At 39.6% G+C, this 26101-nt stretch overlaps 1 protein-coding gene across 2 annotated transcripts in view; it reads right to left on the minus strand.

Moving 5' to 3' along the window:
* Window positions 1-5060: 5060 nt before the first annotated feature.
* Window positions 5061-26101, minus strand: part of LOC126257647 (facilitated trehalose transporter Tret1-like) — a 118875-nt gene continuing 97834 nt past the window's right edge. For both annotated transcript variants that reach the window (XM_049955581.1, XM_049955580.1), the window contains exon 3: window positions 5061-5972. In XM_049955581.1, coding sequence (XP_049811538.1) covers window positions 5571-5972 — 402 coding nt within the window. In that variant the 3' untranslated portion in view covers window positions 5061-5570. The remainder of the gene's footprint in view (window positions 5973-26101) is intronic.

Below are 26101 nucleotides of genomic sequence, written 5' to 3' on the forward strand. Positions count from 1 at the left end.
CAGTAGTAAATTCTAAATGTTAAAATAGATTAAACATAATTTGTAATCGTGACAGAAAATTCTAGTTACACCATTTGATTACATTCTGTTAATTCCCATATATATATATATATATATATATATATATATATATATATATATATATATATATATATGCTACTCTATCCCATGCAAGCTTCATCATCTCCCAGTACTTACTGCAGCCTACATCCTTCTGAATTAAGGGATCATATATATATGCAAAGTTTGTAATTCCAGCTTAATAATGAAGTAAAATGTCACGATTTTGTGAAGTAGCAAAATTATTTGTGTGCTTGTTTTTGAGGCAAGGATTGAAAAATTTAAATCACAAAAATAACTTTGTAACAATGGATAATTTTATTTCGTATTTCTGTGTCATTTATATACACGATTTGCCAAAATTAATTGTGTCCTGTTTTTCCTTGTGTATGTATATATGTGTATGGTCAATTTTTGTGGTTATAGTATTAAGGAAAATTTTGCTAAAATCTATTTCTTTTAAAAAAAGTTAGCCATAGTAACGTCACTTGTTTCTAATATTTAATTTTCTTCAGAAATAATTTTTTTGACAAAAATGAATAGGGGGTGATGTGGTGAAACAAGCACTGTATCATTTGAGAAATACAGAGGCGAGCGAGTGTGCCGGGACTTACCCCAGTTCACTGTTACTAGCGCCACGTCATCATAACGCACCCGTGCATAGCATACAAAGAATTGAGCCATAATCTAAGAATGAAATTAAAAATTAAAGTAACTTTTCCAAACTTAGTCAATATATGTTTCCGTGTATTAATGTTAAAACTGTTAAATCTCAGATTGATCCGGAGCGATGGCCTCTGTAGTTTGGTCCCTTCAACCCCCACAAACCAACCAATCAGAATGATGAGATGAATATGTTTCACTAAATACACTGTTTTCAAGAAAAAATAAGGGGCGCTAATTAACGCAGCTAGAAAGATAACGACTGTTCAGGATGTGCAATCAACTGTTACAAGTCTCGACTTGATTGCAGCAATATTTCGGTCAAAATCGGCGTTTTTATAAAAGATTGAAAGCGCTAAATATTAGATCCAGAAATATGAAAATTCTTATGCCGCTTCAGTTTGATATGAAAGCATTAACTACGTGGCTGCATTTAGCTACCTCTAATAGTTGTCAAGTAATTTACTAAAAACCAAAGCTGGAACAGAAACGCCCTTTTTCGTAATAGATTACATATTATTTGTAATCGTGATAAAAAATTCTAAGTACACCAGTTGACTACATTCTTTAAATACTACATCTGCACCAAGCTTCAAGACTTTCATGTACATAACAATCAATACAACTGCATCTAAAGAAGTAGCTCAAAGGTCATGTTCTACTGTCGCTTTCGTTCTAAAAATTATAGCCGGTAAAGTTTAAATGCAGTCGAGCTGAAACTTTTTCACTAACTAAAACCAACCTAATTCCGTTCATATAAAAATTTTGAAGACTGTAAATTGTTTCGCTACAGAGTTATTACATAATATGCGTCCGAACAAGCGATCATTTGGATGCTGCTAACTGTGCTTAGAAAGGGTTGACAACAGATGTTTCGTTCGGTCGCCCGCTGCGCCCATGTATAGATACGGCCAGAGAGACAGTGATGACCTTACGTCACATGTCGATGGGTACCCCACAAGGCTCTGTGTTGTCTCCCATCCTCTTTAACATTTATGTTAATGATATGCCAGCTGTCTCACATTGCCACCTGGCGCAATACGCCGATGATACGACGCTCTATACGATCGGTCGCAACACGGATCAGCTCATTATTCGTCTCCCTGAGTCCTATTATGGCCACTGATGAAGTGTCGCTGTTGATACGAGCACTCGATATGTGTCAACTATCGTACCACCACCAACGTCAGTACCTGTGTAGTTGTGATTCCTATTGCCTGCTACCTTGAAGTTCCACCGTCGGAGGTTGGTATGGGACTTCAAGTGCCACCGCCCATGTCATTGGAATGACATCATCGTAGGATACAACAAATATACCCTTACACCGAGGCAATAAGAGCGAGATCCACTTGTGACTCTGTACTTCAATCTACCGAAAAAAAAGAAAAAAGTGAGGAGAGACGATTCGCACCGAGCTATCAATCTGTCCGCGTCAGTCAAACGCCGGCATACACTGTCTCGGATGACGTCACAGTCAGGCAGCTACCAAACGCATGTTCTCGGTAAAAGGAGGAAGTGAACACGAGAGGACTGTACACTGACACGGATCTCTTAGATTTCACGGCAGTAACTGTCTTTGTGCCGCCCGTAATGTTGAGAAAACCGAGTGGCAAGTGGTGAGATTGTTCTCCACTTTTGTGGCTAGCAATTAACTTTGTCTTTAAGAAGTCAGAGTGATAGATCGTTCTACTTGGAACTTACTGTAGAGGTCGCCTCTGAACTGCTACTACAACTGTTTATGATAGGGACATTATTAGTATTATCAGGCATGTTATTGTGTTTGTACGTGTGAACTTTTGCTGAATATAATAATCTGTTAGAATTCAAAACTTTGATTTATAGTCACAGTTCCTAATCGCGCTGAGTAAATAGCGAGTAGAAACATTTTCTTTCAGTGAGGCCGAGAAAAATGTGGACTTGGCATACTGGAAATTTTGGTCAGTACGTTTTCCATCAGTTTCTGGCTGACCCCAAAAATAGTTTTAAGGCTCTCGTAAAAAGGCGATGAAAAATAATAATCCACCCACCGCCCCAATGTTTGTTACATCACTTGAAGTTCTATTTAGAAATGTTCAACGTGTCTCATAGTGGCTACCTTTCGTAACACGACAAATTACAAGTCTGTAATCAGTTTCCTACCAAATCCTATGCAGCAGGACTTGATGTATGGTGGCAACTGCTTGTGTTGTCCGTTGTCGCAGCTCTTCGACTTTTGCCGGCAGCGGAGGAACAAACACTCTGTGTTTAATGTAATCCCATAGACACAAGTCCATTGGGGGTTAAATGAAGTGATCGTGGTGGCCAGGTTATTGTTCCACCACGTCCAATCCAAGTCGACATATTCCTAACAAAGAAACGCGAGAACTTCGAGGTGATACTGTGTTGGCGCAATATCTTACTGGAAAATAAAGTTCCGTGCCCATATCCTGTTGTAACTAATGGTTCAAATGGCTCTGAGCACTATGGGACTTAACATCTATGGTCATCAGTCCCCTAGAACTTAGTACTACTTAAACCTAACTAACCTAATGACATCACACAACACCCAGTCATCACGAGGCAGAGAAAATCCCTGACCCCGCCGGGAATCGAACCCGGGAGCGGAAAGCTTGTTGTAACTGAAGCATTAGATATTTTCAAGCATGTCCAGGTTCGATAGGCCAGTTACAGTTGACTCGGAAAGAAAGAAAGGACAGTAACCTTTGTTACAGCTCACAGCATAAGAGATATTTACCTTAGGCGATCCCGTACGTATTCGATTACGTTTCTGCTGATCCCAAGTCTGAACATTACGCTGATTCACTTTACTGCAGTTATGGACCGCGGCTTCGTCACCGAACACAATTTTATTAAGAAATTAATCTCCAACCTGAATTTTATTAAGCATTTGTACACAATATCACTCATTTTTCTTTGTCACTTTCTCTCAAAACGTGTATCAGTTCCAGTTTGTAGAATTTGAATGACAGGCGTTTCCATAATACCTTCCATATTATAACATTAGGCATATTTAATTCTAAGCTGGCACATCTCGTTGCTTTGCCTGGACTACGAATGTAAGATTGACGAACTTGTTTAAGTGCTGCGTCAGAGACTCGGTGAAACGATTGTAGAAATTAATAACAGTTTGTCTTTGAGGTAGTCGCTTGCGACATTTAGTCTTGAATTGTCTCTGAACTGCAGTAGCGAATTTGAAAATAAGAAACCATTAACAAGACTGCGCACACTCTGCACCGTCATACGACTCCATGATGACTGTTGGAGTAACTCAGCGGCGCATGGCACCTAGCGGGAACGTCGGGAATAACAATGTCAGGCGCGAATAAAACCTGAAGATGTACTATATTCAGTTCTGTATCAAACATTTCTGTAAGATACTTCTGTATGTTACAATTAAAGGTTACTGTTGTATAACGAATTTATAAACAGCCCATAAAATAAGGTCTTACCTGCACCAACAATGTTTCAACTGCTGAAAAGGGAGCTGTAGCAGTAGTGGGGCCAGCTCCTAATCCACAGTATTTGTTTTTGTAGAAATAACATCTTTTCAAGATTTTATGTTGCTTACAGAAGGTGATACGAAAAACTTTCACAGCCGGCCCATGCTTACAGGAAATTTTTTGCTTCGAGTGTTGTATACTTTCACCAGTGTCAATTTTCTTCTATAAATTATGATGCATTCTGTAAACAAATTTTGCAATTGAGTGTCAGTGGTGCCTCTCTCATCTAGGAGCCTCAAGCGGCTATTTGTTTTATTTGGCCCTCAAGCAAACCCTGACTGACGTTGCACTAATCTAAAAACACGCCACTACAAATAAAGTCGTAGAAGACAAAATCGTCTCACTGACAAGTACCGTGCCATACCTCTGTAGACGCAGGACAAGGACAACTACAACAATCATCTCATTGTTACTGGAACATTTAATTGAATTACTCGACTAGTTGTGACTGTAGGTTATCTTACGGTTCAAGTGCACATAATTGAACTACATACTACCTGCTGCGACATAATATTATATAGTTCTCCACGGTTTTATCTTCGTAACAGTAAGAGACTCTGCAGAATTCTGGCTAAAACCAAGGATGAAATGGATACACAGTCAGCCTGTGCCTGGGTTGTGCTGGATGCACGAGTAACTGGCGTCATTAAAGAGGCTGTTTCGCCGTCTTACCCTTCTTGCTAACCAGGTTTTGTTTGTGAGAGGTAAATGAAATTAGACTTTGGGGATAATAGAGTGCTGAAAAAAAAACTAGCTTTATTTACCACAATTTTATTGAATATATTTTAATCTGTGTGAGATCACAGTGTTAGTAATTTATAAGATTATTTATTGAAGTGTATTCCTTACTATACCTTTTACTCTGAGAAATCGATTGGGCTACTAAAAACATCCTCATTTATAATATTTTACCAACCTTTACAGTACAGATTTTCCTGCAACGAGATTCCTTTTTCATCCTCTTGAAATAAATTGTATTCAGCTAGTTTGTAAGATGTATCATTTAAGGAAACAGACGCCAAATCCATTGACATTCACTAATCGTTTCTACTGTGTTGTCTGACACTTGATCCTTCCTGGAGATTAACGTATTTTGCTCCGGCAAGATACGCAATCTACCTAGACAAGAAACTGCAACTGTTTAAGTTACAGAACTGAAACTATTAAGGAAATACTAACAGGACAAACTAATATAATATATTTTGTTGTCTCTAGAGAATTTTCTCACCGACGTCAAATTGTGCGACATTTTTACGCGTGCTGTTAACGGAGGTTAGACTCTGCTGTTGTGCCTAAATATCGTTAACAGTATCAGTTTTTGCGTATATCGAGCGCTAATCGAATCTGTTACACTGCACTGGCTTCAGTTTTACACGGTTTGGTAACAAGAGAAGTTGGCAATGCCGGCTCTGACGCCGCCTTTGTGGGTTCCTCGTTGTAGCTGGAGGGAGGAGCTCCGCCGAGGCGGGCGGCCATGTCGTCGCTGATCTCCGCGAAGGTCCTGCCCTTGGTCTCGGGCAGCAGCAGGAACAGGTAGAGGGCGGTGAGTGCGCACATGGCGGCGAACGCCCAGAACGAGTAGTGTGCGCCCACGCTGTCTGACACCACCTGGAACAGCTTCTTCAGAGCGAAGCTGTAGACCGCCAGCACCGTGTTGCAGATGGTTATGGCGACAGACTTCACGGACACGTGGAATATCTCACCGATGAACATGATGAAAGCCGGGGCCGAGGCGAAACCGAACGATACCTGAAACAGTATGTGTTCAGTAAAGTTATTACTGATATTTAAGCACCCTGTATATTCTACAGTAATTCGGAAGGGGATTAGGTAGGAAGTAAACTACTAAATGTCCTTTCAGAATTTTTGTTCAGTTCAGTTTAGCTATTTGTGTATTTGATCTCTCATAAATGCGACCTCTCTCTATGTGCTGTATTACAGTTTAACGTCCCATCAACAACGAGACAGAGCACAAGCTCAGATTGCTGCAAGGATGGGGAAGGAAATTGGCTGTGCCCTTTCAAAGGAAACATCCTGGCATTTTCTTGGAGGAGCGATTGAGGGATGGCCAGATGCAGACGATGTGTACAACTCAGTTTCAAACTTACCATACACATTATCAGTTAAAAGTGTAATAACATGCTGATGATTTACAAATTTACATAATGAACTCATCTTTTTACACACCCTCATTATTATTTAACTGTGTTCAATGTCTTTCTCACTCTCCCTCAAAAACAAACACACACTCACACACACACACACACACACACAAACCATGTTATTGTTTTCTTACACAAGCAGTAGCTGTCCAGCAGATACAATTTCTGTTTGGGTTTGTAGTTAATTTTATTGTATACCACACTGCTTACATCATTGGGGTTGGGGTAAAGATGTTTTGGACTGAACTCCCTGGTCCTGTATGTACAACGCTAAGGCTGAGTGGTGAATAGCGTAAGTAATCTAGAATTATATATATATGATTCTTCCAGGTGTTTTCGACCTATGATTGACTATGCAGAACATACTACATAAGGAAATGTGCTATGAGGTAGTCTACAACTACACTGAACACTAGGAAAAACCCTTACTACGAACATATGTGTTACAAACACTTTCTTCTGAACGAAAAATTATCCCAGAACATGAAGGCATTATGCAATATTAAATAAAGGTGAAACAAATAAGTAAATGTTTTTACTATTGATACCCGAAATGTGATTCTATCTGTAATGCAAAAGTTACAGATGCTACACGTTTAAAATCTATAACATGTGGCTTTCAGTTCGGGTTCTTACAAACACAATAATTTGAACCAAAGAAATACAGGAATTTATGTTGCCTCAACAGCCAGGTCATTAGTGGTGAAGAGCGAATTTGAACTGAGACAAAAATTGTCAGTGTTCTTAACAACTCAATCATCCCAACATTTACTTTGATTGACGTAAGGAAAACTGTCTCTGCATGACCAAAGTAGTACATCTATGCGATTTCTGGCTCACAGTGTGTAAACTCTGTGCCCAAGTGTGATGTCACATGTCCAGGTTGCCTTCATCCAGGTCTAGGTTGCAGATGAGAGAGGAGGGGAGAAGTGGGGACAGAATGTGAGTTGGCACACACACACACACACACACACACATTTTGCTGTCACAATCACAACCCAGTATTTTACGGCCATTAAGAATGAAACAGCCAATTATAATCAGGTTCTCTGTAGCTCAAACATAACTGTTGTTCGCTCTTTGTACCCACTTGGTGCAAGGCACAATGGATATTCAAATTAACAGCTGCAGTGTTAGTGCCACATCTACAGTGTATGTATTATTTATCACCATATCTCGAGATAATGGCACTACTTCTGTTAGTTATAGATTAAGAGACACTTGATGCAAAAACCAAACTCTGTTTTGGCGTTTGTACCCACTTTGTGCAGAGCACAATGGACCCTCAAGTTAAGTGCCACAATGTTATTTGCGCAACAGAAGAGTATATATCCTTTATCAAAATATGTAGAGATACTGGCACTACTTGCGCATCTTACAGGTAGAGGTTAGATTAGATTAGATTCAGTTTTCGTTCCTCAGACCCAAAAATTAGATGAGTATCGTGGGTGTGGAACAAGTCAGAAAGTGTAGCATAAAAAAACGTAAAAAATTTGAATGTAATTCCCACTTCCCTGATCATTTGTCAGGAGACTGTCAGAATATGCGAATATATTACAGTAAACTGGAACTACTAATATTTACAGAACTAACACACTGTCAGAATGAAACATAGTTATACACTTTTAATAAATTTATCATATACAAAATACCTTATCTTGATGTTGTGATCAAGTGCTGTCACAAATGAGATGTAACAGACATTTTTATTTAGCCTGGTCTAACAGTCTTTGGTAAGATATTCATCTACAGAGTAGAAGGAGCTGCCTCTCAAGAAGTCTTTCCAACTCTGTTTAAACTGTACTTTACCTGAAACCAAGTTTTTATGGTTGCTGGCAGTTTGAGGTACACTTGATGTCAAAAACTAACTGTGCTTTAATCTTTGTACCCCGTTCGAGCAATGCATAGTTGGTCCTCGAATTAATGGAATCATTTTGATTTCCTAGTTTAAATTGTATTTATTGTTTGTCAAAAACGTGTTTTAGTCGTCAGCACACCGTTTGTCACAGTCTGAAGATCAGAGCACAGAGTATATGTTAATCAGAGCCAGCCTCCCTGGTACTTTACCCTGCAGAAGACCAGACAGTGTCTTGCGAAGGACATATACAACATTTTTGTCCAAAGTCCGATGATGAGGGTGCAAAAAATACGATGATCAGTGTCCATCTGCCTACTACTGGAAGCTACACAATGGCCGACATAGTGCTTACATCATTTATGATACACTCAGCAGATTTCATTTAGCTAAGAGTGCTCAGATATTTTAATTTTGCCTTTTATGTCCTGAATAGTAGTTTTGTTAAGCCATTCACATACTTTGAGTGTATATTGGCAACTCTTACTCATACTTTAACTGAATCTGTTTATACAGTATTCTCGGCAACTCAGCATGGAGACTTAGTTAATATTTATATTTAAAAAGTTAAATATAACCAAATTAACTTTAAAAATTAAATTCTTTCTTAAGAAACGATATATCTTTAAGATACCACACATTTTTTTAGTGTTACAGACCATCCCTTCCCTAGTTGTTCTTGGCAGTACACTAGTGTACAGCTGCTCCCCGTCTCCCTCTGATGGTAACCACATACTCATACACGCACGACCCACACCACCGTAATACAAAAACACGTGGCAGGTCTGGACACATCAACAAGTCCCAACTTGTCTGAGACCTTAAGCATACCAGGTATGTATGCATGTATGTACGCATCTTAGCACAGCCCCTGACACCACACAAATGTGGCAAGGAGGGAGGGGGAGATGAGAGAAGGGAACCACATGTATGTGAAATCGGTGGCACTGTGCTAAGAAGTGTAAGGTTTCGGGCAAGTCAAGAGTTGTTGATGTGCTAAAACTTGCACTTGTGTATTTAGCATGTTGATGAGATGCAGGGTACTCATGTATCAAGTTGCTGCGAAAGGGATGACTTGTGTAATAATGGCTGACAGCAGAATTAATTATGATCCAAGAAGAATTCTTGTCTTATGACCCCACACTAGATACACACCTATCTGAACTGATTTAGAGTCAAGTTGATATCGAATCCAAGGATTTCAGGGCACATCCCACATGAAGTCAAAGAGTCACCATCAATCCAAGATGGTGGTCTCTATGACATCACAATCCAAAATAGACGATCCAAGCTAGAAGACCAAGATAGAACTATCTCCCTAGGCCTCAAGGTCAAAGTCAAGGGAACACAGGTTTTGGTACACAGCTGCACCTGACACCATGATTTATTATTACTTGATACCTTGATACAATAGTGGGATAATTTCTAGAGATGTCTAGAGTATTTTATTATTACAGGCTGAGTTTTTGACGAAGCTCCCTAACGTAAAAACTATATACATGATGGCAGTCTAGTCCACTTATACTTGTAAGAGAATTTTTTTAACAGTTGCACTCTTGCTACATAGGAACCACACTGTGGAGGTCCTGTATTAATTTGTTTAGATAAATCACATTTTTGCTAAGTAACAATTACACTGTGGAGGTGTTGGGTTCATTTGCAAAACATATTACACTGAAATGTATTATACAGAACTGTTACAATGCACACGAGTGTGTTTGACACAGTGGAACACTATTTGCAGAGTTTAAACCATTGGGATAACCACCTTTAATGACTATTCGTTGCGGAAGTGGTTAAGTCTTAAAATTCTGTATGAAAATTCGATTTGAACTATGTAATGTATGCAGCAATTTTTTACAACTTTGGTAGAACATGGTGATACATGCAGTAGTATGTTACAGTTATTTTGTTTTTTGTCTGTAACCTTGAACACTGTTCGTAATCGGAAAAGAGTCTTTTACACGAATCGATTTTGGCACAAAATTCACTGATTTCGGATCAAAAAATCATGTTTCACAAATTCATCTTCTCATTTAACCTTTATGATAACTTCTTCCTCCTGATATACATCGACTCTGTGTAAACTGTCCTTTAAACACATATTTTGACCGTCTCTTTAATGACTGCAGATGTGAAAGGATATTTTCTTCTATTAACTACCTAAGCAAAGACTTTTAAATCATCTATGAGCAGTATTCCAGTTATATGAAATGTCTTCTTGTATGCAGTATGCGGTGTTCAAGACAATGCATAAATATTTTTTTCATGTTTCTGGGAGCATAATGATGCAACTGCAACTAAATTAATTTAATGAGTGTAAGCTATATTTTATCGTGATAATTTTGTATAGGGAGTTTATTTATATTGCTTCCTCTGTTTCTAATTTGAGCTTTATGACAATGTATATAAGATAGATATACAGCAGATGTGTCACTTACTTCTACTGCTGTGAAAGAGTCATTGAGTTCTATTCTTGTACAAGCTAACAGCTTCATGTAATGTCCCTAAGTTAGTTGTTAAAATGGTAGACACCTAGAGTTGTATATAGACATTCCGCTAAAATGTGGGGAAAGACTTAATGGGAAACATGGAGGGGATTGTTGCTGAATGAATGTAAGCTTTCTGCAGCTCCCATCCCATTGCTTTCGTTGACATTGTTCTCTTAACCCATAGTAATTCTAGCTATCACCTTCCTAGCATGGTATCAATCTTCTTTAACACATTCCTATGGATATAACTAATTTTAGTTATTCTTACAATATAATATTTAAGAGATGAAGTTTCCCTATGAGCCAGTGTGCAGCTGTGACACTAAATTTTTATATATTTATTTTTGAGTCAGCAGTCTTCTGATTGGTTTGATGTGACCCGCCATGAATTTCTACCCGGACATGAGTCATGTGCATCTCTTCATCCCAGAGTAGCAATTATAACCTACATCATCGATTACTTGTTGCATGAATTGCAAGCTCTGTCTTCCTCTGCAGTTTTTACTCCCTACAGCCTTCTCGTACCATGGAAGTTACTCCCTGATGTTTTATCTGATGTCCTATCATTCTGCCCCTCTTGTTATTGTTTCCCTAATGCTCCTTTCTTCGCCGGTTCTGCATAGAACCTTCTCATTCTTTGTCGCATCAGCCTACCTAATTCTCTAAGTTCTGTAGCATCATATCTCAGTTGCTTCATTCTTTTCTATTACAGTTTTCACACAGAACATGATTCGCTGTCACGCAATGCTGTGCTTCAAAAATGTGTTCTCAGAAATTTCTTCCTAAAAGTAAGTTTTATGTTTGATGCCAACAGATTTCTCTTGACCAAAAATACACTTCTGGCCTGTGCTGGTCTGCTTCTCATGTCTTCCTTAGTTCGTCCATCAAGGGTTATTTTGCTTCCAAGATAGCAGAGTTCTTTAACTTCGTCTACTTCACGATGACCAACTTTCATTTTAAGATTTTTGATATTCACATTTCTTATACCTCTCGTTACTTTCGTCTTTCTTCGATTTATTCTCTGTTCTTATACTGTACGAATTAGGGTATTCTTTCCATTCAAGATATCCTGTAATTCTTCTTCACCTCCACTGAGGCTAGCATTGTCACTGGCGAATATTGTCTTTAATATCCTTTCATCCCGAATTTTTATCCCACTCATGAAACTATCTTTTATTTCCGTCATTACTTCTTCAATATATAGATGGAGCAGTAGCGGCGAAGGACTACGTCCCTGTCTTATACCCTTTTCAATCCGAGCAGTTCCTTCTTAGTCTTCCACTCTTATTGTTGTATATATTGTATATTGCCCATCTTACCTTGTAGCTTACCCATAATTTTCTCGAAATTTCGAACACTTTGCACCATTTCACAATGCTTCTTCTATATCGACAAATCCTACGAAGGTGTCGTGATTTTTCATCAGTCTTGCTTGAATTACCAAGCACATTAACAGAACTGCCTCTCTGGTGCCTTTACTTTCCCTAAAGCCAAACCATTTGTTATATAACAGATTCTGAATTTTCTTTTCCTTTCTTTTGTACACTATTTTTATCAACTATGTGGATACATGAGCTATTAAGCTGCTTGTGTGATGGTTCTCCGACTTAACAGCTCTTGTTATCTTCAGAATGATGAGGATGACATTTTCCCAAAAGTATGGTGATATGTCTCCAGTGTCATAGATTCTACACACCTACCTGAAAAGTCGTTTGGTTACCATTTTCCCCAATGAATTCAGAAATTCCGATGGAATGTTATTCATCCTATCCGCCTTATTTCACCTCGTGTCTTCTAGAGCTCTTTCAAATTCGGAATCTAATTCTGGATACCCTATGTCTTCTTTATCAACTCCAGTTTCTTCTTCTTTTAAGTCATCAGACAAGTCTACCGCCTCCTAGAGGCATTCAGTGTGCTCTTACTACCTACCCTCTCCTCCCTCTGCGTTTAATAGTGGAATTCCTATTGCAATCTTAGTGTTACCAGCCCTGCTTTTAATTTGAATGAATTCTGTTTTGGCTTTTCTCTATACTGGATCAGTCCTTCAGCCATTTCGTTCTCGACTTCTTCACATTTTTACTGCAGCCGTTTCGCCTTGGCTACTCTGTTCTTCCTATTTTCTCCATTCCTTAGATATAATGTTGCTGTATTTTTGTATTTCCCTGAACATTTTTGTACTTCCTTCTTTTGTCGACCAGTTGACGTTATTTCTTTTGTTAGCCAAGGTTTCTTCGCAGTTACCTTCCTACTACCGACGTTTGTCTTTGAAACATAACTGATTGCTCTTTTCAGACATATATACTTCCCTTCAGCTGAACTGGCTAATGTGTTATTCCTTATCGTAGTATCTGTATCTTTAGCGAACTTCAAACACGTCTCATCCTTCCTCAGTATTTCAGTATTCCGCTTCTTTCCACACTGATTCTTCCATACGACTTTCTTAAACTCCAGTCTATTCTTCATCTTTACTAAATTGTGATCTGAGGCTATATCTGATCCAGGATACTCTTACAATTCACCCGATTTTGGAATCTCTGTCTGACTATGATATAATACAGCTGGAATCATCCCGTATCTTCGGGCCTTTCCACATATACCTCCTCCTCTCGTAATTCTCGAACAGATTATTCGCTGTTACTAGCTAAAATTTATTGCCGAACTCAATCTTTTTCCTCACTAATTCTTCATGCCCACCGTAACTCTTTCTTATATCTAGACCATATCCTCCCGTAATCCTTTCTTCTACTCCTTTCCCTGCTTTCCAATCCCCCATGACTATTAGATTTTAATCTCCCTTTATCTCCTGAATTACCCGGTCAATATCATCATATACTTTCTCTACCTGTTCATCTTCTGCTTTCGATGTCGGCATGCATACGTGGACTGTAATTGTAGGCGTTGGTTTGCTGTTGATTCTTATGAGAAAAAACTTATCACTGAGTAGGTGCACAGTAACTCACTCACTGCTCTACTTTCCTATTCATGATGAATCCTACTCCAGTTATACCATTTTCTGCTCCTGTTGATATTACCCTATATTCGTCCGACCTGAAATCCTTGTCTTCTTTCCGTTTCACTTTACTGACAACCACTTTATCTAAAATGAGCCTTAGCATGACCTCTTTCATAGTTTGTACGCCCCCCCCCCTCACCAATCTGAAATTCCATGCCCAGACCTGTATAATATTACACTTTCGTTAGTTCTTTCGTTATTCCACTTCTTTTCACGGCCACCTCTCCCTTGTCAGTCCTCTCCCAGAGATCTGAAAGGGGATTAATCCGGAAACTTTGCCAAAGAAGAGATGATCATGACAATTTTACTGTTTCCCACTCCAAGGGCAAGAGAATTCCCTGAACCTCTGTCCACACCCCGTCCGTTAATCAGAAATTACGCTCCAAAGAAGACTTATTATTCATATTGCCTATTACTTTATCCAACCTATTGCATTTGCATACTGAACGAGTGGATAATGGCTGTGTCATAATTACCCTTTTATTCCGTTTGTGGGGTCCTAGTAATTCACCGGTATCATATTGTGATATTTTGGGTTGATGTGTGTGTCTGCGTCTAATTGTTTAATACGTTCCAAACATTAGATGTACTGAAATTAATAACCAAAATTAAAGATGACTGAGCAGTTGCACTATTAAACGTAACACCCATTTTCCTTATGTGCAATCACACTGTAGCAAGACAAGACAACTGGGAAACACTAGCTTCTGCTGCACGTTTGCCCAATTCTAACACGTCATTGTATGATCTAAGTTATATCAAATATGAACTGAGCCCCAGCCTTAACGAACAATCGGAAAATTGAATTTTTAGAAATATTTTTTTCTGACGTATGTAATATTCGGTGTCTGCTGCTCAGAGGAAGCTTGTGGTCTATAGCTGCTAAATGTCTCCATGTTAGGAGGTAAAAAACGTACCGAAAGCGTGAGGGAGCGTGGTGGGATAGGTTTTGCAGCCTGCCACTAAGGCAGAGGTGGGGGGGGGGGGGGCAATGCCTGGTGCGGGTGTGGTCGGTATTCCTACCTTCGTGTTGCAGATGCATAACAGTTCTCATAGTGACCAGTGTACTGTGGATGATGGCCGAACCCTGCAGCATGCATTGGTTGCCTCATGTGACCAATCATATCTCTTGTGGCTGGGCCTGCCACCTGCAGCAAATCTGTTTAAATAAATACCACTCTGACATACTGCTACACACATGTCTGGGTAAGTTGCGGTAATTGTTAAATATAGTAGCCCACTGGCAATCAATGTAATTAATTAAAAAAATGAGTCCGATGATTCCATAGTGTAATTGTTACACAGCAAGAGTTTACTACGTTTAAAAAATGAATGTGGCACCTCTACAGTGTAATAGTTAAGTAGCAAGAGTGTGAATAGTTTTAAAAAATTAATGTACCATCTCTACTGTATAGTTGTTGCATAACAAGAGAGAAATTGTTAATATTTCCCTCACAAGTGGACTAGAACCACTATCTTGTTTATTGCTTGTATGTACGGGAATTTGTTCATAAAATCAGTCCTGTGCACCCAACAAGTGAGCTAGATATCCCTTCCCCACCGCATCACGTAATAATAAATCGTGGTATCAGAAGGAGAAGTGTACCAGGGCCTGTGTTGCCTCAGCCTTAACCTTGAAGGCAAGTGGGCTATCTCCATTCTGGACACTCCATGGTGGATCCTATATTTTAGACTGTGACATTAACATAATTAGTTCACAAAGATCTGACACCAGTGTGGTGGTCTAACACACAAGAAATTCTCTTCGATCATAATTAATTTTTCTGTCAGCTAAGGGGGGAGAGAATTGGGGTAGAGTAGTATAACAGATCACCCTGTACACCAGTGCACACTTATTTTATCTTTTGGCAAAACCAATAACCATGCAGGCTGTGCCAGTATCCTTCATGCATAGGCCAAAAGTCCTTGAATTTCTCGTCATTTTCCACCAATAGTACAAGTTGTTTAGAGGTGGTGAAGGGTAATGAGATGGACGTCTGGGGATGAGAAGAGGATGTAAGAGGGGGTGTGGGGAAGAGAAGGGATTGGGGGGGGGGCTGGTAACAAAGCAGATTGTTCCAGCATGCTCATTTTCCCATTACTGCAGACATTCTTTGTCCTAGTGTGTTACCTCTCACGTGGTAGTATCGATGTGCCTTTAGTCAAAGGGACAATGCTCGTCCACACAAGGCATGTGTCTCTATGAACTCTCTGTGTGATACTAAGTTACTCCAAAAGCGAAAGATATCCAGAACTGGCACAAGCAGAACATCTCAGCTCAGTACCCGTCCCAGTACCCAATACATCAAGGAGCTTTTAGAGGAGAGGATATAATGGATTTCTGACAGCCTTCCCAACAGAATCAGTGTATGCTTTTAGGCCAGAGGGGATGCAATGCTACACTGATAAGTGGGATCATACTGTCAAGTTTTTTATAGAGTGGCTCGATATTGTATTCACTGAAATAATATCACAGACCCTCTCAATCCGTAACGTTTCATTTCGTTTCGTTCTTTTCTTCTGGGCGCTGCACTTCTTTATCAGTCAGCATAGATGGTAGGGAGACTTATTATTCGTCAAAGACAGCCTAGCCCAAATGGGTCCAAATGGCTCTGAGCACTATGGGACTTAACATGTGACGTTATCAGTCCCAAACTAGCCCAGACATCAATGAAATAATGTTTTGTTTGGCGTTGACTTGACATGTTGCACGAAAAGAAAAGGAAGCGATCAAAATGATATGAGACATATTGTTAAATAGGGGCACTACAGTTGGTTAGTTCTATGAGGATCTGGAAACCACTACTCTCATCTCATGCTAGGCTCAGTCGTTACAAACAGCTAGATGACAGACCGAGGCTATTGAAATAAAATCTCTTTCTTTTTGGCTTATTTTACATGGAAGAGTTGTAATGTGAGCTACGATTTCTGTTAATTGGAGTGTTAGTCGAAGTGTATGGAAAATATCAATTTACTAAACATTTTACGCACATTTAGTTGGTGGCAGTCCGTTACCTACAAAGTATAAACTTTTCTTAAAGAAATCTAGGTCAGGTTTTTATTTCAATATGTAATCAAATTCTTGTTCTTGTGATGTAATCCTCACTTGCAATCGTCGTTCGTGAGACATACGACGGGACAAGATCGTGAGCCGGCCGGGGTGGCCGTGCGGTTCTAGGCGCTAGAGTCTGGAACCGCGTGACCGCTACGGTCGCAGGTTCGAATCCTGCCTCGGGCATGGATGTGTGTGATGTCCTTAGGTTAGTTAGGTTTAAGTATAGGAGACTGATGACCTTAGAAGTTAAGTCCCATAGTGCTCAGAGCCATTTGAACCATTTTGAACAGGATCGTATCAGAGGGTACTATAACGGTGCATGCTGCGATAAATCGTTGGAAAATATCCTCTGTAGTGCTCTTGGCTTCACAGCAGACTTCAGCTTTATGGAAAAGTGATTGGAATCAGGAGGAGTCTGAAGGTCATTTTACTACTTCACTCCAGGGAACTTTTCACTAACGTTCGTCTGTAGACAAGTAACACTAAGAGGCGAAAGGACAACTATCTAGATTAGAATCACTTATACTGTTGCTAATCCAAAGGTAGCTCTGCTAGAACAACGGGAATAATTTATGCCAGAAAACATGCACGCGTATTTCCATGTGACGGTTCAGCGCTGAACCATCATAGCAAAATGAAATTTCGTAGATGCCATATCTTACATTTACGATCCATGGTCAATATTCCTACATATTTTACTTAAAGAGTGGTTGGTATGTATGATGCCTAACTGTGCATAATAACTATTTGGCAGTTATGAGGAAGAAGGATATGAGTGTGCGAACAGTCATCAATACATGCAGTTTGAATGAAAGTGTAGTACAGCAGAATGATAGCCCAGACAACATGGAGGAGATGTTACCGTAGTGCTATTGGACCAAGCACTTATGACTGCTGGACATTACTTACGGCTATTAGAATATAATACTTGCAGAAGAGTCAAGAAAGTACACTTTCTTCCTTCACAAAGTTTGTGTATTTATTTGGATAGAGCTCTGTTGAGTGAAATAAATGTTCAGGTGGATGATGTTTTGATTTCGAGTCCAAAGTAGGAAGAACATTGTAATTTGTTGAATGAGTCACCGTATGCTTTGAACGAGAAAGGAATGAAGATGAAGTTAGCAAAATCAGAACTCTCTAAGGAAGAATTGAAGTCTTTGCGATATGTTACTAGTGGACTGGAGAGGGAATCAGATCGTGAGCATCTGAGGGCTGTAGAAGGCTTTGAAGCACCAACAAATTGCAAATTTGTTAGAGGGGCACTTTTTTAATGAACCATGTCTAATGCAGCTACTGAAAAGGAATGCTTGTTATTTTAGTATTCTGTACCACTGCAAATGCTTGTGGATGTGTGCTAATGTCCAAGTTTTTCAGAATCAGTTGACATCGGAAGTGATGACAGATTCACTGAACATTTGGATTTGGTATTCAAATATTGCCAGCGGTAGACAGCAGCTGAAGTGTGTCCAAACTAGAACCACTTGCTTCGTGTGGGGTTCCAAAAATTTTAGCACTACTAATGAATTCACAGATCATAAGCATGAAGCTTTCTTACAAATTGTAGGTTGTGACACAGCAGTCTCACTATATGGGTATTTCAAATGGTGATAAGGTATGTGAGATGTGATGAGAATATTATAGTGGATGCTTTGTCTTGGATGACAAGTGTGAGTGGAGATGATGACGAGGGGTTACAAGACAAGAGTGACATAAAATTACTGTACTTTGAAAAGTTAAAGTTGAGGGTGTCACTGAAAGGTATTCCAGAGTATAAGGTGTGAGTACAATCCAGATGAATACTTGTAGTAGTTCAAACATTGTGACGGTGATAATCCAAAGAATAAAATCTACTATAAACTGCACAAGAGTGTTCTACTTAGGAGGAAGGACGAAAAACTAGAAGATGGGAGCCTATGTTTCTCGGACCATCATGTAAATAAATTTTTAGGCTTAGTGCATGAGAGCTATGGGCATTTTGGACCATTTACATATTCGCAAACAAGTCTCATATGTAACAATTTCTGAAAGAGGATAATGATGAGATTAACAGCCTGTGAAAGGTACCAGAAAATGAAGACAACTACCACTATAGTTTAAGGTCGAGACAAAGTGTAGTGATCACTAGATGTATAGAATTAGTAGCAGTAGTTTTGTTTGGCCCTTTGTTGCTTTTGAAAGGGAGGATGTTCAGGTAATTGAGAATTTCGAAGAGGATGTCCACCGTTAGCACCATCTCCACCAACAGATAAACCCTCCAGGAAGCGTTCTCTCAGCCGACTCAAACTTATGCTGCAGTCATAAATGACAGCTCTGCAATCGACCAATGCATGTAGAAAACGGTGAAGGCAGGTAGAGCCACTTCCTCTGACAAGTATAACGCTCCACAGAAGAACTGATGTTTAGATGATGGAGCGCAACACGGTGATATGATTGGACACCCTACAATACCAGATATCAATCATCCTAACAGTTCTGTTCAAGTCAGTCAAGTACAGACGAGTGTGTCGATCTGTGGGACGAAGCCTATCTGTGTACATTGGACGAGGTCGTTCCCAGCGTACGGTAGCCATTCCCCATCACCGTACAGAGGTGCTAGGCACTCGCCTTGCTGACAGATTCAGAAAGACTAAATGTAACAGCAAATGTAAAAATTCTGCAAAGTAAAGAAATTTTGGCTTGTGTTTGAAGCTTACAAAAACATCATGAAATGTGTATTTGGTTGCCTGGACAAAATCTAAAAGCAAATTATAAAGGGAGGAAGCATGTGCTGCAGAATGTTAGGAGAAATGACAACTTTAATTCGAAACATGGGAATGATTCCATTGGGAACTGTGGGATCGAAAAGGCAGCTGAGAGTACATGAGGTTTTTCTCTTTTTGAATGAGGTGTCAAAGAGGAATATGTAGAGTCGTTTTCTTTGTAATATGTAAATCAGATTGCTTGACTAGGAGGTGTGGGGAGGACACTTAGCTGTACTTGAAGTAATTCAGAAAGTGCCAAACAAGAGCTATGAAGTGGAATTTGTGCTAAATGGTGATGTTATTGTTGAAAATCATAGATACAATCGTAAAAATGTTGGGGGGGAGGGAGGGATGTGTATCTCAGTGTGAAAGTGAGTGTTGTCAGAATAAAAGAAGTACATGGTTAATAGGAAGTGGCTTAACAGAGAGAGTACGAAGTATAATAGTAAACAATCATGCATCATATGAGATATATGAGGGTTGTCCAGAAAGTAAGTCCCGATCGGTCGTGAAATGGACACCACAGTGAAAACCCGATGAAGCTTCGCACAGACGTGTTGGGTAGTGTCTCTAGTATGACCGTCGATTGCATCACGACACTCGTTTCAGTTGTGAGCGCACTGTGAGCGAGTAAAGGTGCCTAGAACGAAGATGTCTTCTGCCAAGTAGGAGGGCCCACTGAGAGGCTTCGCCTTAATGAATGCAGCCCACCTAACACAACTGCCACGCACTTCCTTCTTCATGGCAGTTCTCAGGCGCACTCTGCAGGGGCAGTGAAGACGCCTCTGTACCCTTTTCGACGGGTCGTGTTCGATCACCCACAACACAGCCCTAATTGGCTCGTCCTGAAGTATCATCTCTGTTCACATGAAACGCTGGATTCGAGGACAACACTTTGTCGCAGGCTACACGCTATAGACCAACGTAGAGAATTATCGGAAAGCACAGGCGGCTGCCTTCTATGACGATGGTGTTGGAAATATGGTATAACGCCACAAATGTCTATGTCTGAGCGGCGACTATGTAGAGAAGTATCTGGAAAGTGTAGCTAACTTTTTCGAATTAGATTAACTAGTGTGTAGCCCTAGAGATCGATGACATCAGCAGTTTGGTCCCATAGGAACTTACCACAAATTTCGAAAAATAAAAATCCTTTATTAAAGTATGAGTATGTGTTTCCCTACATTACTTAGTTATTGTACTTAAGGTTTTTGACATGGCAGCCCCTAGTGGCTTGCACCTCTGTTGCATTTTATTTTAATTCTGATATCTGACGCTGTCAGGTATGACCGCAGCTTTCGTATTTTTTGGTTCGTTATGCTGTAACATTTAGTTTTAATTTTGTCCGAAGAAGGTGTCCCTTGTGACACCGAAACCTAGGTTACAAATTAATTGTGTTCGCGACTGAGGGCTTTGTTTTTCAAAATTTTGTTTTTATTTCACTTAGTAAATTATAAGATGTTTTGTTAACAGAAAAATTTTGTGTGCCAGATGAACCATTTCAACATATTATTGGAGAAGCAATCCAGTACCAATAGATTTGGTTTATCATTTTTGTCATCGTTTTTCAAATTTTTATTTTGCCAGAAATGATAGTTTATTGAAAGGACGAAAGATGGTCGTTTTGCAATCTTTGTATGCGTTATTGCGTGTAGAACCACGAATGTGGGCTTGACTGTACTTATTAATATATAGTATATCAAATTAAAAGATCACGAAGATAATGTATGTATTTATATTGTTTATCGTTTTATCTTAGTGTTCTTAATGGCTCCAGTTTAAGAAGAAAACATGGGGATCTGTACATTGTCTTATTTCGTTTTATTATTGCAAATTCTGTACAAGAGGGATTATAGTGGTATTATTTGCACAGCTTATATTTACACAGCATCAGTTACGATAATTGGACATGGAATAAAGAGAAAATAATCGTTCCCTCCGTCTCCCCCTAACATTTATGTTAATATCATAGATCACATAAACCACGCATAGAGCGTTCCTGCCCATGTGGGTTTATCTTTATCTCGTTTGCCACGATGTATGGCTGTACAAATTTCAGTACTAACTGACAGTAGAAAATGTCGTGGTTGTATGTATTGTTTGCATTATGCCGAAAAATCATACCTGCAGCTTCGATATTAGCTAATGTGGTAAACATTTTCAACTCTTGTTTACTTGCAATTTTTGCATCTGCTTACACAGGGCTTAACTTTTATTTACTATATTTTATATCAGGCCACCACGAATTGCCCATGCAAGTGACTGTAACCCAAAACATACGTAGTTAGTGGGTTAAACATCGTAAGTGTCCTTTTTATTCTATTTTTTGTCTGATTTTGTTCTAGGGAGTATAGTCAGTGGTTGCTTTGTAAATTGTATTCCGATTATGTTCTCCTGATATGTTTATAGTTATTTGAGAATGGCTACATAGCTGGAACGTCGTAGTATGCAAAATGAAAATAAAAAGGAAATAAATAACCACCGATTTAGGGGAATTTTCCAAATAATAGCTGGCTTCTGTGGTATTATTCAAGTTTTCCATTGGTGTGACATGTATTGTGTGGACTCTTAATTTTTTCCATTCAACATTGTTTCATGGCAGTTACATTGTTTTACACTGACTTCTACTGTATCCTGTTTGCATTAGTGCACAGTAGAAGTCGGGGTGGGGGTTGGGGGGGGGGGGGGGGGGAAGGATGAATCAGTGCAAGGAACTGCCCCGAGTATGGACATCTGCTTGCAGTTTTCTTTTAAACTGTGTGTGACAAGGTATCTTTAATGTTGATATGTTTCGACAGCATTTTTTATGTGCGCCCTCAGCATGTAAGGTATTTCTGACGGTAGTTTCAACCGTAGACAGGATCGTACGTATGCACGGAGTGGTCTGTTTTGTCAAAGCCTTTGTAGATGAAATTATTCCGATTACTTTTCATGTGAATTTGTGTTGCTGAAAGTAAGTAATAAAGAATTTTTGTGAAGTGGTGGCATCATACTGTAGTTTGCGTCATGTGTTCGACATCTTATCACATGTAGAGTAATTGGCGAATTATGCGATATGTGAAAAGGCCTTTAAACTGTAAGAATTTATCGGTATTGAGTAGAAACATTTTATATTAGCCTGTATGAACAATTGAACGGAAAAACCAAATGTGGGTGCCATTCAATTGACAATGTTGGGAACTGAGACAGTTAGAAAGAGATGTGAAATAGCTTAGGTAATACGTGATTAGCTTACAATTGGAATGACGTACAATAACAGCAGGCCGATATTCTCGCTTACAATAGGTTTTAAAGAGTTGAATATTAATTTCCAAATAAACCTCTCGTTGACCACGTAGTTATTTGGAAATAAAAATTCCATTCTAACGTGCAGCATTACGCATAAAAACAAAAGGCATTTGCACCCATATATAAAAATATTACGAACAAATTTCAATAGATAGGAATTTCTTCCAGGCTGTGAACATTGCCTGGGTAGACATTATCACATCGCAACGTTCAAAACTGTCGTTTCTTCAAGGCTAGTTCGGCTGCTTCAATACATATAACCGCTATTTGACAAAACAGAAAAGTTACGTTTACCGTATTTCCCTAAAAATAAGGAGCTCAAAATGCTATTACGGAAAGGGATCAACGTCCATAAGATACGTTAATAAATTCTCAGTAAAACCGGAAGTTCATACATTATCAACAGATTTTTTTAATTTTTTTTTGTCATCAGTCTTCTGACTGGTTTGATGCGGCCCGCCACGAATTCCACTCCTGTGCTAACCTCTTCATCTCAGAATAGCACTCCTAACCTACGTCCTCAATTATTTGCTGGATATGGAAGTCATTCCCTCACGTCTTAACAGATGTCCTGTCATCCTGTTCCTTCTCCTTATCAGTGTTTTCCACATATTCCTTTCCTCTCCGATTCTGCGCAGAACTTCCTCATTCCTTACCTTATCAGTCCACCTAATTTTCAACAAATGGTTCAAATGGCTCTGAGCACTATGCGACTTAACTTCTGAGGTCATCAGTCGCCTAGAACTTAGAACTAATTAAACGTAACTAACCTAAGGACATCATACACATCTATGCCCGAGGTAGGATTCGAACCTGCGACCGTAGCGGTCGCTCGGTTCCAGACTGTAGCGCCTAGAATCGCACGGCCACTCCGGCCGGCGTTCTCTTGGCCAGGAATGCCCTTTTTGCACATGCTAGTCTACTTTTGATGTCCTCCTTGCTCCGTCCGCCAACGGTTATTTTGCTGTCTAGGTAGCAGAATTCCTTAACTACATCTACTTGGTGATCATCAATCCTGATATTAAGTTTCTCGCTGTTCTCATTTATACTACTTCTCATTACCTTCGTCTTTCTTCGAGGTACTCTCAATCCATACTCTGTACTCATTAGACTGTTCATTCCATTTAGCAGATCATGTAATTTCACTCAGGATAGCAATGTCATCAGCGTATCGTATCATTGATATCCATTCGCCTTGAATTTCAATTCCACTCCTGAACCTTTCTTTTATTTCCGTCATTGCTCCCTCGATGTATAGGTTGAACAGTAGGGGCGAAAGTCTACGCCCTTGTCTTACACCCTTTTTAATACGAGCGCTTCGTTCTTGATAGTCCATTCTTATTATTCCGTCTTGGCTGTTGTACATGTTGTATATGAGCCGTCTCTCCCTACAGCTTACCTCTACTTTTCTCAGAATTTTGAACCTCTTGCACCATTTTACATTGTCGAATACTTTGTCCAGGTCGAGAAATCCTATGAACGTGTCTTGATTTTTCTTTAGTCTTGCTTCCATTATTAACCGCAACATCAGAATTGCCTCTATCGTGCCTTTGCCTTTTCTAAAGCCAAATTAATGGTCAGCGAGCGCATCCTCAATTTTCTTTTCCATTCTTCTGTATATTATGCTTGGTTCAAATGGTTCTGAGCACTATGGGACTCAACTGCTGAGGTCATTAGTCCCCTAGAACTTAGAACTAGTTAAACCTAACTAACCTAAGGACACCACAAACATCCATGACCGAGGCAGGATTCGAACCTGCGACCGTAGCGGTCTTGCGGTTCCAGACTGCAGCGCCTTTAACCTCACGGCCACTTCGGCCGGCCTATATTATTCTTGTATTCAACTTGGATGCATGAGCTGTTAAGCTGATTGTGCGATAAATCTCGCGCTTGTCAGATCTTGCCGTCTTCGGAATTGTGTGGATGATGCTTTTCCGAAAGCAAGATGGTATATCACCAGACTCATACATTCTACAACCCAACGTGAATAGTCGTTTTGTTGCCATTACCCACAATGATTTTAAAAATTCTGATGGAATGTCATTTATCCATTCTGCTTTATTTGATCTTAAGTCCTCCAAAGCTCTTTTAAATTCTGATTCAAATACTGGATCTCCTATCCCTTCTAACTCGACTCCTGTTTCTTCTTCTATCACATCAGACAAATTTTCCACTCATAGAGGCTTTAAATGTATTCTTTACACCTATCCGCTCTCTCCTCTGCATTTAACAGTGGAATTCCCGTTGCACTCTTGATGTTATCACCTTTGCTTTTAATGTTATCGAAGTGTGTTTTGACTTTCCTCTATGCTGAGACTGTCCTTCCGACAATCATTTCCTTTTCGATGTCTTCACATTTTTCGTGCAGCCATTTCGTCTTAGCTTCCCTGCACTTATTATTTAATTCGTTCCTCAGCGCCTTGTATTTCTCGTGCGGTTAAAGGCGCTGCAGTCTGGAACTGCAAGACCGCTACGGTCGCAGGTTCGAATCCTGCCTCGGGCATGGATGTTTGTGATGTCCTTAGGTTAGTTAGGTTTAACTAGTTCTAAGTTCTAGGGGACTAATGACCTCAGCAGTTGAGTCCCATAGTGCTCAGAGCCATTTGAACCTTGTATTTCTGTATTCCTGAGTTTCCTGGAACATTTTTGTACTTCCTCCTTTCATTGATCACTTGAAGTATTTCATCAGTTACCCATTGTTTCTTCGCAGTTACCCTCTTTGTACCTATGTTTTCTTTCCCAACTTCTGTGATGGCCCCTTAGAGATGTTCATCCCTCTTCAACTGTACTGCCTACTGAGCTATTCCTTACTGCTGTATCTATAGCCTTAGAGAACTTCAACCGTATCTCGTCATTCCTTAATACTTCCGTATCCCACTTCTTTCCGTATTGATTCCTCCTGACTAATGTCTTAAACTTCAACCTGCTCTCCATCGCTACTATATTGCGATCTGAGTCTATATCAATCCAATATCTGATTTCGGAATCTCTGTCTGACCATGATGTAATCTCACTCAAATCTCCTCGTATCGCCCGGCCTTTTCCAAGTATACCTCCTCCTCTTGTGATTCTTGAACATAGTATTCGCTATTACTAGCTGAAACTCAGTACAGAATTCCATTAGTTTTTCTCCTCTCTCATTCCTGGTCCCAAGCCCATATTCTCCTGCAACCTTTTCTTCTACTCCTTCCCCTACAACTGCATTCCAGTCCCCCATGACTATTAGATTTTCATCCCCCTTTACATACTGTATTACCCTTTCAATATCGTCA

Source organism: Schistocerca nitens, chromosome 1, assembly GCF_023898315.1.
Source record: "Schistocerca nitens isolate TAMUIC-IGC-003100 chromosome 1, iqSchNite1.1, whole genome shotgun sequence".
NCBI classification, from domain to species: Eukaryota; Metazoa; Arthropoda; class Insecta; order Orthoptera; family Acrididae; genus Schistocerca; species Schistocerca nitens.